The 14,956-nt window shown below is 35.8% G+C and overlaps 1 protein-coding gene across 5 annotated transcripts in view; it reads left to right on the forward strand.

Moving 5' to 3' along the window:
• COL19A1 (collagen type XIX alpha 1 chain) overlaps nucleotides 1-14,956 on the forward strand; it is a 319,412-nt gene that overhangs the window by 83,351 nt on the left and 221,105 nt on the right. For all 5 annotated transcript variants that reach the window (XM_010975277.3, XM_031455936.2, XM_031455935.2 and 2 more), the window contains 2 exons: nucleotides 1,019-1,063; nucleotides 3,327-3,371. In XM_010975277.3, the coding sequence (XP_010973579.3) occupies nucleotides 1,019-1,063; nucleotides 3,327-3,371 (90 nt within the window). The remainder of the gene's footprint in view (nucleotides 1-1,018; nucleotides 1,064-3,326; nucleotides 3,372-14,956) is intronic.

A 14,956-nucleotide genomic window follows, 5' to 3' on the forward strand; every position in this document is an offset into this window, starting at 1 on the left:
ATATATCTAAAACACATAAATATATTATAAATATATTAAATTATATTTATATATAAATAAATTATAAATTTATTAAATGTATATTTATAAACTATTTTTCTGTAAATATATATTATACATTTATTAAATGTAAATGTAAATATATTAAATGTGTATATTATTTATATATAAATAGTATATAAATAGATATATAAATAAAAATAGTATATAAATAGATAATATATCGTAAGTATATTAAGTGTATATATTATTTATATATAAATATATAATAAATACATTAAGTGCATATTTATATATTATTTATACAAAATATATTATAAATACATTAAATTTATTAACACTATAGTTATGATATTATATATTATAATTTGTAATATAAATATAGTACATATATATTGCACACATTAAAATATATATTTCTATATTACACACATATAAATATATATGTATATATGTATGTATATAGTTTTTAGATAAGCGATCACTCACTTACAAGCTAGAATTAACTCTTTTCCATGAGACAGTGTCGGGGGCTGGTTAGGTGTGCAGAGATGAAGTGTGTAAACTGGAATTTCAGTTCTGTCTCCTGACCGTAAACCATCTGGATAGGTTTGTGTGAGAGCAGTGCCTGGCCCATAGAAAGCCTGTGTCGGGCTTTGACATTTCACCTAGACGTCTGAAAGAGAGAAAATGAAATCAAGGACACTAAGTAGCACGTGGGAAGACACGGGCTGTGCATTCAGAGAGACCACAATTCAAATCTTAGGTGATGCCCTTAGTTGGGTGACCCTGAGCATGTTACCGAATCTCTCAGAGCCTTTGTTTTCTTATTTTCTAAACAAAAGTACTGGTTCTGGAGTTGGGAGGTGTGAGATGTGTGCAAAGCCCTTGCACTTTAACATTCAGCATTAGGCTACCTTTCCCCACAACCCTAGAGTTAATTGTTAAAAACCACAAAAATGTCTTTATTCACATGTTTTTCACGGCTAATAAAATGTATCCCATGTACATCTTTTAGGGTGAAAATGGTCCACGTGGAGCTCCAGGCTTACCTGGTCAAAAGGTAAAGAGTTTTTAATGTTTCATATTAGCTAAGAATTTTAACGTCTTGAAAGTTGCACATAGTAGAGTGAAGATTCAGAAAATGTATTTGATGACACTAGATTCCTTGAATCAACCACCACCTGATCTTTCTTTCCAAAGACAACCCATGGAAGCGGTCCCTTCTCAAAGGAGCTACTCTAGGGGAGAGCGTTGTCAGAGAGGTTTAGCCACATGCTTCTCCGGGGCAGCGGGCAGCGATGCTCTCTGCGAGCCCTGGGCGTGTTCCTGCCTGCTCTGGAAATGTTTTCAGTGTTACGAGTCTAAAATGAAGACTGGAACAGGCTTCACTGCCTTTGCCTGTCTGTAGTTATTTCTCTATCTTCCTTTTTGTATAGCCCAGATTGAGCTAAACGTAATAGTTACAATGGCATGACGTATTAAACAGTACAAAAATGCTACAACTAATCTCTTCCAAATAATCTCTTTCAGGATAATAAATTCATAATTAATAAGGATCTTTAATTGGCTAAAGTGCTTCTTTCGGTGCCTAGAATCTTTCTCTTTACCAAGGTGAACTTCATTTCACCCCTTTACTGTCAAGGGCTGATTTCTCTGAGAAGGACTAGGGTTGGATGTGACCAGCATTATTGGAAACACATTTGTTTATTTATTCTGGTTTCCTGAAGGAATGGGGAGCCCTTTCAGGTGGGGCCAGCTGTCACGATACCACCCAGATAACCCCACTGCAGGGGAGAGCGTTGTTGATGCGATATTAGATGGCCACCAAAGCCAGGCCTGTCATTTCTACTTTCTGGAAAAGTTTTACAGATCTTAGCCTCAGGGAGTCAGAAGTTACTGTTGAATCGAGGTTTTTCTCTGTAGCTGGAAATTACCATTAAAAAAGTTATGTTCTTATATGTAGTGAACAGCTTTTGAAAAGTCTTCCTTTACTCGCTTGATAAAGATAAAATTGAACAGGCAGTGATGAAATGCCAAGCTTCCGCATTTCTTCACAGCAGTTCTTGACAAAACCCAGGGATCCAGCATGCGCTGCATCTGTGAGTGAGTTGCAAGCCAAGGGATGGGTAGATTTATCTGCTGGGAAACCGTTTTGGACTTTCCAGCAGCTGTTTGTGGTGGCTGCTTTTTGCTGACACTGTGGCTGATGGACTGGGGGCATTTAGCAGCTTCGTGTCAGCTTGAATTAATAGATCAAGTTGAAGTCTGTACTTTAGAAAAAATGGTAGGAAAAAAAAAAAAGACCATGCAAATAAGTGGCAAATAAGCCACAGTGCTAACTTACTTTCTTTCCTGGTAATTTTTCTGAAGGTAGATGAAGCAGAAGTAATCATTTAATCATGTGTGTGTATTTGTACATATTCATGTATTTGATTACATGTATAATATACACACAGAGATGATACACAGAGTAAAAGGCTGGCATTCCTTTTCTAATGCATGAATTTTAATTCTACTAAGTGTCACCTTGCTTGAGGCACTGCAGAAAAAACTGGAGATAAGAAAGCCTTCATCTCTGGCTTTGATACATTCAGGAAATGTTTACTGAGTGCCTCTTATAGGCGGAGGGGTGTGTCCGATCCTCAACACTCTCTTGCTGGCTACATTGTCATGAGTGCGTGTTTGTTGAATATATGAATGAAACATGAGTACCATAAATATCTGTGCAGAATTAAGTGGGAAAATAAGCTTGTCAGATCAGAGAGATTTTAGTTGAAGAAAGGGGGCTCATACCTTTCAGAATAAATACGATGGTTGAGAGCCAGTCCCCTTTCTGTGATGGAGAGGCAGGAGGCTTGGGTGGCAGAGAGTATCCTGCTGGTGTCAGAGCTGTGGCTGGAACTCTGACCTTGTTCATCACACACCTCTCCCTGGAATGGTATTCCACAGAAGTCAGCTTGAGAAGGATGTTTCTACTGGATCCGGTAAAATAAATAATGATGGTAATAATAACAATAGTGGCTAACTTAGTATTCGATGTATTCAATTCTTGAAACACCTATGAGAAAGGTACTATAGATGGAGAAATTCATGCTTATGGAGATAGGATTGCATTGGAAGTAGTGAAGCTATAACTTTTACCCTGGAAGTGTTTATATTTTGTGTAACATAATATTGGTTTAAAGCTTACATTTGATAAATGGTTTTAATTTATACAATTATTGATTTTTTTCAATAGTAGAAGCCATTATTATTACTGTAATAATTATATGTGTTAAAAACAGTATTCCTATCATTACATACATTATAATCTTCTTCTGCAGGGAGAGCAAGGTTTTGAAGGCAGCAAAGGAGAAATTGGTGAAAAGGTAAAGATCTCTCTTTACATATTTGTCTGTAATAATATAGTAATAAATTGTATTCTTGAAAATATTTTGAAGTGGAATATTTAACTTGTTTTTGTGCTTTCCATAAAAGCAATTTAATGATTATAGAGAAGTAAGTTAAAACACTTGCTTCACTTACGGTAGACAACACAGTGATGAAATCAGAAATCTTTCTAAACTTGTTTGGATGGTAGTTATTTCGACACATTTCTAGTGAAATCATTCCATTGATACAGAAATGATTCTAATGTTTATTAAGCATTGTATTTTTGTGCTATAACATCATTGATGCACTCACTAAAGTGTCCAAGTCTTTAAATTAATCCTTTGTTTATACATGTACCCAGTTCATCAGTGGAATTTTCCCTGAGGAAATAAGTAAGTTGAACTAACTGTACCAGTCAAAGCCCAGTAGAAAAGGGATTGGGACACTCAAAAGAGAATGATGTGAAAAAGTTTAATACAGAGAATGTTTAAAAGGTAGGGGCAACGTGTAGGAAATCCACAAGGATTGAGCAATATCGCAGACTGGGTTATAGAGAGTCAGGTTACCGTGCACCAGACTCAGAGGTAAAGAAAACCTATGTGGAGAGGGTTTGTCTATTCTATGTATACCTGTCAGGTATACATAGAATAGACAAACAAGATTATATCCTATAGCACAGGAAAATATATACAAGATCTTGTGGTAGCTCACGGTTAAGAAGAATGTGACAATGAATATATGTATGTTCATATATGACTGAACAATTGTGCTCTACACTGGAAATTGACACAACATTGTAAACTGACTACAACTCAATAAAATAAAATAAAATAAAATAAAATGAGGAGAGCACTTAACTCCTCCATTCGTGCAATCATTGTTTTACAAACTCACAGCTTCGTACTGTGAGTACAGAGAAAAAAAGTGTCTTAGTTTCTAAAATTTCCCTTTACACAGTCATTTGCATTCTCCATTTCATATGTCTGGTTTTCTTTTCAAATAGAACAAAAAGAGTACCATTCCTTTGTTTTGTCAAATGTCATGTAATTGGACAGCCAGAAGGAAGGCTAGAAAAGGGAAGAGATAATCTCAAATTAGACTGCGTGCCCTGTGTTGAAGTTTTCTGGGAAATCATCAGTTATTTGCTTTTTCAATGAGTATTTGTAGACAGAATGAGCATCTATTATAATTATAAGACAAATTACACATGTTGTAAGCTACTTGCTTGTTGCTTTTCCTCACAGAACTGTGAGGGAGAAGAAAGAACGGCTGTATAATGATCATATAATTGAAGTCCATCATGGGATGACTATTTTTTTTAAAGCGAGTCTCCATTCTTAGGAATCTCTTGAATATTTTTGCTTTAGAAAAACAGTCATTGCAACGCCATGGCTGTAAATAAATGCTTTATTTACACATATTCCTGTTTTATTAGTAAGACTTTACCTGGAGGAATAAGAGAGAATAAGCAAGGGAAACAGATATATTCTCTGTAATTTAAAGTTGCCATCTCATGAAAATCTTAGTGGTTGTTTTGATATTTTATGTGCACAAGTTGGTACTGCTCAGTAGTAAATAGATTCTCACAGGCTATGAGGTATAGAAAAACACTCAATATGTTTGGCTTCAAAGATTTCCCTTCTAATTCCTCATAGCTATTAACCATTGCCCTCAAATAATCAATTTCACCATGAGATGGAAATATTTATGGAGAATATGGTTGAGAAATCAGGAATAAATAAAATATCAAATAGAAAAGATAATATATTGAATGAGAATAACAATTCAAATGGTTTATAGTCAAACATAAAATTCAGATAATAAGCCGTATGTTAAAAAATATGTTCTACATTGATTATTATTTACCATAAATTGAATGTTTGAGTTTTTTCAGTATTACCTGCTGCATATTATGATACATGACCACATGTATTTTTCCATAAGATTAAATAATTGCCATCATGTTTTTGTTTCTAGATTAGATAATTTGTTTCTAGATTAGCTTAATAAGAAAAGTATGTGATGCACTCATTGATTTTTTTTTTATTGATGTATAGTTGATTTACAATATTGTGTTAGTTTCTGATGTACTGCATAGTGATTCAGTTATACATATATTGTCTATATATTCTTTTTCATTATAGGGTGTTACAAGATATTGAATGTGGTTCCCTGTGCTAAACATTAGGACCCTGTTGTTTATCTCTTTTATATATAGTAGTTTTTATCTGCTAGCTTCAAACTCCTAATTTATCCTACCCCCTTTCCCCCTTTGGTAACCATAAGTTTGTTTTCTCTGTCTGTGAGTCTTTCTCTTTTGTAAATAGGTTCATTTGTGTCATTTTTTTTTTAAGATTCTACATATAAGTGATACCATATGATATTTATCTTTTTCAGTCTGAGTGACTTAGACCCCTAGCTCAGGTCTACTTAGTGTGATAATCTCTAGGTCCATCCATGCTGCTGCAAACGCATTATTATTTCATTCTTTTTTATGACTGAGTAATTTGCATTGTTTATACTGTGTGCCATAGCTTCTTAATGCAATCATCCGTCGGTGGACATTTAGTTGTTTCCACGTCTTGGCTATTGTAAACGGTGCTGCTGTGAACATTGGAGTCCATGAATCTTTTTAAATTAGAGTTCTCTCTGGATATATGCCCAGGAGTGGGATTGCTGGATCATATGGTAAATCTATTTTTAGTGTTTCAAGGAATCTCCATGCTGTTATTCATAGTGGCTGCACCAGTTTACATTCCCACCCACAGTGTAGAAGGGGCTCCCTGTTCTCCACGCCTTCTCCAGCATTTATCATTTGCAGACCTTTTAGTGATGGACATTCTGGCTGGTGTTGAGGTGATACCTCAGTGTAGTTTTAACTTGCATTTCTCTAATAACTAGTGATGTTGAGCATCTTTTCATGTGAAGCACTCATTTTTATGTGACACCAGAATGAGATTCTTGGCCTGCTTACAACATAATTTATTTTCTGAATAAAGAAAGTCTCATTTGAATTTCAAGTCTTTGTGGAAAGCTGAGTATAATGAAAATAATGAAAATAAGGCTTAATTTTCTTCTTTAACACCTTATTGTGGCCTTTACTGTGTTTTAAGTTTAACTGTTACAAATGACACAATTCACTAGTTGCAAAATAAAATAATTCAGAGGGTTGTTATTGTTCTGAGATATATGTACCAAAGTCACATGGCTAAAGACTGGAAAAAAAATTCTATCAATTGTCAATGAGAAAACACTATCTGATGGTTTTCAGTTAATCTTTCTATAATCCATTATAAACCAAGTAGAGAAATCTGCTGCTTTTCTTTATGGCTAGAAAGCTAGCTTTCAGGCCCACTGAACTCCAGCCCGACTATCTCGGGTTCCTCAGCGTGTTGACATGCTGTCCTGGTCTGCAGAAGAACCCACGAAGCTTGAAAAAGTATAGAGGATCTGATCTGAAAGCATATTCCTGAGTCTATGGCAACTTATGACAGGGCAGAAACTCATACCTCATCACCCTGGTCAACACAATTCAGCCAGGAGAGTCTGGAAAGGAAACTTACTTGAAGGGATGGTTCTTTCTGTCAAAGATTAATTTCTCATGCTGGCGGGACCCTCCCAGAGGACAGCGCTCTTCACGTTTGCCACGTGCTGGTATATCAGGTAGACATACAGGAATGACCCCGTCCAACAGCCCCGCTCCTGGCTGGCCAGTCAGCTGAGCATCACTCAAGGATCCCTGGACCGGGCTCTCTAACAGTGTAGCCCATGAGGCAAGAGGGAGAAGGTGTATGTTGTGGTTAAAGAATAGACCCGCAGCTGAGGTCTGCATTCTGGTTCTCTGTTTCCACAGGTGTGGTCTTAAACCTCCCTTCCTTGGGAGATTTTCCTGAGGTTCCTTCAGTATTATTGTAGGTGCTATGTGGCCACTACCAGCAGTAAAAAAAAGGTGAAGCGTCCACTCTGGTGATGGTTCTCCTCAGACTGTCAGCCTTCCCAGCAGTGATGCAGCCAAGCAAACTGGTTGTATGACCAAAGGTCAACACAGCAACTAGGCTCTGAACATCACCTGAGTAAAAGGCCATTTGACAGGGGCTCCACAAAGTGATCTTCATTCCTGAACTCTGAGCCCAGGTCTTTACTTTAGATCTTTGTGAATATAAGAATATTACTTGGTGGTAGAGGGGTAGATACAGCTCAATGGTAGAGCACATGCTTACATGCATGAGGTCCTGGGTTCAACTCCCAGTTCCTCCATTAACTAATTAATAATAATAATAATAATAATAATAATAATAATAATAATAAAATAATAGTTCTTCATTGCATTCATGAAAAGAAGCAAATAGAAAGGCATATGTAAACATCTGCTTCATAATAGCATTCAATATTTTTATACTAAAGCAAAGTCAGTTTACAATGTGTTAATTTCTGGTGTACAGCATAGTGATTCAGTTATACATATATATTCCTTTTAATATTCTTTTTCATTACGGGTTATTACAAGATATTGAATACAGTTCCAACAACAGGAGGTTCTTGTTGTTTATCTATTTAGGACACAAATGAACTTATTTACAAAACAGAGACAGATTCACAAACATAGAAAACAAACTTATGGTTACCGGGGAGGAAAGGTGTGGGGAGGGATAAATTGGGACTTCAGGATTTGAATTCAATATTTTTAAGTAATTATCTCAGATCATGGAATTTAGTTTGCTTTTAAAATTATCATTATTTTTTATGCTGTCATTCAAGCCCTCACTAACTTAAGTTTGAAAACTGACTTCTTCAGCGTTAAACTTGTTCCCCACTGAACTTTATTATTAAATATCACACAGTTGTGAGAGAGAAGCATCCGGTGGCAACTGTTACCCAGGCCACAGTTTTCCTGACACTTTGTAGCTAAAATGTTGTCAATTTCAGTTCATTCAAGAGTGACATTTAAGATGACATGGGCACACATATTAGCAAATCCTCACAAGGACCTAAGATGTTTCAGCTAGTGTGAAAGTTCTCCATTTGATATGAAAATGATCTGGGCTCTTCAAGATACTGTACATTTAGTGAAAAGAAAAAAGAACAACCAAATCGCTTTTCTTCATGAACTATATGGCTCAAGGAGATGTTGACAGCGTCCAATCATTAACATATTCGAGTGTTCATGGTTATGCCCGTTCTGACTTACTCTTGTTTAAACGTATGGGCATTACCTACTTTGATCATTTGGGTCACAGATTTTTCTTCCACTCTGAATTAAACTAATAATAATAATCATAACCATAAAACTAACCAGTGCATATGATTCCTCCTTTAATTCATCTCTTAAAACTTTAGAAAACTGGTTGCTATAAATTTCCAGTGATTTGTGAATTTTATTGTCTTGTTGTTCCCAGAGACTGATCTAGGCCCTGAAATGCCATATGATCTATTTATTTAAATCAGAAAATTATGCTTAAATATTTATCACTCAGGTTTTATTGCTGCCACAAGTATTTCTACCTGACAGAATCCTCTGGAAAAACATCTCACTGATCTCTACTTTAGTTGATTTATTTAACCACATATTATTGTGTTATATTGCTGCAGTATAAGGTAATATAATCTATAATACAGTTTTGTAGAAAATGTGATATTCAAATGAATAAAATTATTAAAACGTCAGTTGTAATGTACAGTTAAGTACAAGTATGCTTTATGACTCCAGAACTCTCTGGGTTATTTATAATTAAGCCAGGCATCCAGTCATTCGCTATTTCTTAATTTTCAGATGCCATCACTCAAATCTTCATAGACTAGTCTAAAAGAAAATAGACATGTAGTCTTAGGGGTTGATTTTAGGTCCGGTGTGTAACTTCTTGCCTTCAGTGAATGCTTTGGAAGATGTGGTAGGAGAAATGGAAAATGCTTGCTAGAAAATGTCCTTCCTTGTCTACTCCAGAGCTTTGTCTCCTTGGTTTGGCTTCCAGTCAAGTGAATATTAAGGAGCAACACAGAATCCATTTCCTGTTATTCTTTTGCTTTTTATTTTCAGCATCCAAACTGGATCAGCACCTGTGACTAAGCATATATTGCCCTGACGCATAAATGCTAGGCTAATGAGAATGATGGGTGGTTTATTCAGTAGCATTTTATTGATTTCTTTCTCATAGGTTGATGTGGTTTTGAGTTAAATTTTATATTTAACTCATAGCCACAAAAGTTAGAAGTTGACTATTTTTATATTAGTGCCACAAATAAACGGTTTTGCCTGCAGATAAGTAACTGAAATATTGACTTCTAGCATTAAATATCATGAGGTTATAGTCATTAAGGCAATCAGTAGTTCATTTGCTACTAAAAAAAAACAAGGATGGCCTCAAATAAAACAAGACCTTTTATACTGGAAGACATTTTCACTTTACATGAGTCAATTTTCCATTCAGTTTTTGTTATGGTAATTGCATGTAGAGCTTGAATTGAGAATTTGAAAGGGTAGCTGTGATATCTTTGCCATTTCAAATTTGTTGAGAATGAGAAAAAGCCCAAGTGAGTAAGCTTATATAATATGCATAAATTATTCTTCAGAACCTTCTGGGGTAGCATCTAGGTCATTCATCAGAGAATGTGCTTTCCTAGTTTTTGGAATACTACTCCAGAGAGAGCCTAAATGTAACAGTTCATCGTGGAGCTGAGAGTGACCTATCATAGAATAAAGGGATTCACACTTCCTGTGCTCTCTTTATAATACAGCTTGGCCATGCCAGCTGTGTGAATCTGGACATGTTCTTTGCTTTATTTACTATAGTCTCTTTTTTTATAAAATAAAGATAATTCCTACCTTATGGGATTGCTGTAGGAGTAAAATAAATGCCTAGTAAATAAAAGGTGCTCAGTCGATAAAAGGTACTGTTAATATTCCCAATAGCCAAAATATGAAAAAAAAATTATATTTTGAGAAAAGTAGGTTTGATATAATTATGTCTAATTTTTTATTTGCCTAATATTACTTCCTAATTTTTCATCTAAATAAGTAAACAAAAGACAAAAAGATGTAGTAGTCAGCTACTGGTGTTTAACAAATGACCCCCAAACTTAGTGGCTTAACACAGTGTTCATTTGTTTAACTCATGCTTCAGCAGCTTAGGAGTTTAGCCTGGGCTTAGCTTGGTTACTCTTTGCTCCCTGCTGGTCTTGCCTAGGTTTGCTTGTGTGTCTCTTCTCAGCTGGCATGTTGGCTGAGGGTGGCAGGTCTAGGTTGGGCTGTGATGGACAATGTGTCTTCTACAGATGGTCTCTCATCCTCTAGCAATTATCCTGGTTTGTTCTCAAGTTAAAGGCAGGGATCCAAAGAGAGCAAGCAGTAGTATATAAGGCCTCTTGAGGACCCCAGCTCAGAAATAACAGGCCATCACTCTGCCACATTATGTTGACCAAAGCAAATCCCAAACTCCAGCTCAGATTCGGGGGTGGGGAATTAGATGCCGCCTCTTGATGATACAAGCTGCAAAGTCACATTACAAGGGGTGTGGTTACATGAAGGGGTAAAAAATTGAGCCCTTTTTATAATACATTGAACACAAATGAAATAAACTTTTCTTATTCTTGTATAACAAACTCTACTTCAGAGTGAAAAGAGTGAATAGATTTAGCAACTTCATTTTCTTCTCCTTGTCTCATTGAATTGCAGTGTAATTTTTAAAGTTATAGCTACATGTTGGGACTCAGAAACTGTGTCAAACAATATTTTGATATTTCTGTATTTGAAATGGTAGAGATGCTTTATGTGTAACAGGAAAATATTACAGAAAAATGAAATTCTTAATTGAAATGGGAGTGGGGAGATGCAATGTATCAAATAATTAAACCAAAGAATGATTTAGTACTTTCACAGAGTCTCAGGTGTTTATTAATTTTAGTTAAAGTAATACTGAGAGCAGAACAACTGGAAAAAGCAGGTCAGAGTTGAAATGTATTTTTAGGATTTCTCTATTAAAGCTTTCTTGGCAAATATGCCTAGCATTCAAAACTAATGCATAAATGTTAATTGCTGTTATTATAAATATATCAGTTTCTCATCATCACTAAAACAACTGTTGATTTGTCCCCTCACTTCCCGGGAAGCCTCTCTTGGTTCCCCTGGTAGAATTCCACTGAACGTCAGCATGTTGGACCACTGTTTCATTTACCCTGGCGACATGTGAAACTCCAGCAACTTTTAGGAAGGGCTTACTTGTTTAATTTGACAACTAACTTGAAAAATGAAGAGAACAGATGGTGTAGAATCATAGCTATGATTTCAAAATACACAGCAATTTATCTGTGGCCAATGCCAATTGATATGGAGGTAACGACGCCAACTTTCAATTAGCCATGGTACCAGGCAATTGGGGAGTGGAATGGTAATCCCATAACCAAGCTAGAGGCTTAACGTTAGTCATCACTGATGGTGTGCCCTTTTCTTGATTCTTCACAGTCCTGGTAAATAACTCTAGATTATGTCAAATATATTTAACCTTCTATCACTGCATCGTTTAATAGTGGTCATAGAAAAAGTGAAATATCAAAAAAAGAGACATGAAAAAGAGAATAAGCATCAATGGCTGTAATGTTTAATGAATATTAAAGTCTTTTAAAGTACTGTTTTTTAATAATTGCATAATATTTCATTGTATAAATATATAATATTTTATTGGGCCATTCCCTTGTTGGAAATTTAAGTCCTTCCTATCTGTTTTTGTTTCTGGTTTTTTAAAAAAATTTGTTTTAGCTAGCACCTGTAATGCAGAACCAGCATACTTTGGCCAGCATCTTTAAATAGCTCTAACTCACTGCCTCCCTAGATGAGCAAGTAAAATTGTCCATGTAGATCACTGGTGACTTCGGCAAAGGTAATTTTGGTGGAATAATAAGGTTAGACATTAGGAGGCGTTGTTGAAGAGTAAATTGCAGTTGAGAAAGTAAGGGAAATACACAGGAAACCCTCTCAAGAACTGTGAAAGAGGCATTAGCAGTAGGGCAGTAGCCGAGGAGGCATGTACTATAGAAAAAGACACTTCAATGCACCAACTTCCAAAGCAAGCATGAGTCCTCGAGAGGAGAGTATTTCTGATTAAGATAAGACCCAAAATAAAAGTATAGACCAAGCTCACTTTTACAGAGAGCTGCAAATGTCTTACATTTCCTAAGGAATACCAGACTGATGCCAATAATGATATACTATTTAAGAAATTCCTGTTAAAATCAAGAACAAGACGAAGGTATCACCATTTTTATTTAGCAATGTTCTGAAATTTCTGGCCAATGTTGATTTTACTTCTAAATTGCAGTTTGAGCCTGTCTGTTTCTCTCCATATCCCCCAATACCACCAAGCCTTATTAATTTATTTTATTACATTATTTATATATAATATATATGTCTTATCATGATTTTATTTACTCATGATTCTCTTCTTGCTTTCACCCTTGCTCCTCTCTCATCGATTCTCTAACTATAGAGATGGATGTCTACAAAACTACTCATGGGATCTTTGTGCTTAAAACATTTAGTTGCTTCTCATTGAGTTAATTAGGTCCCACTTGTTAATTTTTGCTTTCGTTTCTATTGCCTACATAGGCTGCCCTAGGAGAACATTGCTGAGATTGATGTCGGAAAATGTTTTGCCTGTTTTATTCCATGATATTTATAGTGTCTTGTCTTGTGTTTAACTCTTGGAGCCATATTGAGTTAAGTTTTGAAGGAGTGTTCTAACTTCACTGATTTACATGCAGCTGTCCAGTCCCAACACCACTTGCTGAAAAGACTGTCTTTTCTCCATTGTATATTCTTGCCTCCTTTGTCGAAGATTAATTGACCGTAGGTGTGTGGGCTTATTTCTGGGCCCTCTATTCTGTTCCATTGGTCTATATGTCTGTTTTTGCACCAGTACCACAGTGTTTTGATTACGGTAGCTCTGTAGTATTGTCTGAAGTCTGGAAGGGTTATTCCTCCAACTTCATTCTTTTTCTTCAGTAATGCTTTGGCAATTCTGGGTCTTTTATGATACCATATAAATTTTAGGATTATTTGTTCTAGTTCTGTGAAAAATGTCATGGGTAATTTGATAGGGATCTCATTCAATCTGTAGATTGTTTTGGGTAGTATGTACATTTAAAAAATACTCATTCTTCCAACTCAAGAGCATGGGATGTCTTCCCATTTTTTAAAGTCAATCCCAAATCCTTGTAGTTGCCTCTCTGAACTCATTTCCCCCGTCATTCCCCCCATTCTCCTTCTGGCTAGTCGCACCAGTCTGGTTTCAGTTCCTTGAACTCGCCAACCTCTCTCCTGCCTCAGAACTGTTCTTCGGTCCTGCTTGGAACACTCTCTCCCTCTGGTTGGCCAACTTCCATCACTTAGCACATCTTTAAAGTGCTTTTCTCAGGGGAGGCTTTCTTGCTCCCCCAATCACAATCAGTTTCTTTTGTTTAATTTCTCACTATACCTTTAACACTATACTTCACCTTTATACCACTTATCACAAGTTATAATTAGGAATTTACTGACATTTTTTTCCTGTCTCCCCCAATAGACTAGTAGCTTCATGAACTAATGTTGACGTCTTTATCTCCAACACCCAACATAATGCTGAGGACATAGAAGAATTCTATTGATCAGTTCGATGCTGGAGGAGCTTAGTGTAGACAAGGTTGAGTGTTTCTTTTCAACCTTCTGAAGTTGTTCAGTAATTGTCATTCAGATTCACTTAATTCCGTATCAACCCAACTTTTTCAGACTCTGGCTATTGAATTTGTGAGATAGAGTTAGAGATCAAAATTAGTTTCACATGTATGACTTTTGGAATTGGGTTTTCAAAAAGACAATATATAAAACAAGATTATGTTTAATAGTATACTAAAACATGCAGAGATGTAATCGATTAACGTATTTCAATTTTTCATTATTTGTGAAGCACTGTTTAGTTTCTTATTCTCAAAAATAAAATAATACAGTTATTATACTAATTTTTAAAATTTTTTTAAAATTTCTTTTAAATGGACATACTGGAGATTGAACCCAGGAACTCATGCATCCTAAGCATGCTCTCTATGACTGAACTATACCCTCCCCCCAATACAGTTCTTTTAATACCAAATATTACACAGTGTCTTTTTAATTTAGTGTTGGTGTTAAGGGTTGGCTATTGAGTTTTGCATCATAATTATTAGTTACCATTACAGTGGAATTTTGAAACTATTGATAGCAGTGACCTTAGGTTGGTTTTGTAAAGAAATTCATTCAGTAATTATTTTAGGCAATTTAAGGACAAAGAAATATGGAAATTTGGGGCACATAATGAGAGAGAAGTAGAAAAGGCATGGTAACCATTTATATGATGATTAAGACAACTTGACCTTGGATAGATTTCCTCATTAGTAGGGGCTGAGTATGCTAAAAGGGTGGTTTACAATTTGTCTGAATTTTGCTCTTTCTTTTACCTTTATTCCAAGTACCCTATTTCTTCTTTCCAGGCTCTGGCTTTGTCTCAGGTGTCCCACTCTTGTGTTTGAGCCCCTCCCTCCTGCCCAGTTTCTCAGGGTCAGCCCATGCTGTAGTCTCACC

This window comes from Camelus dromedarius, chromosome 6 (assembly GCF_036321535.1).
Source record: "Camelus dromedarius isolate mCamDro1 chromosome 6, mCamDro1.pat, whole genome shotgun sequence".
NCBI classification, from domain to species: domain Eukaryota; kingdom Metazoa; phylum Chordata; class Mammalia; order Artiodactyla; family Camelidae; genus Camelus; species Camelus dromedarius.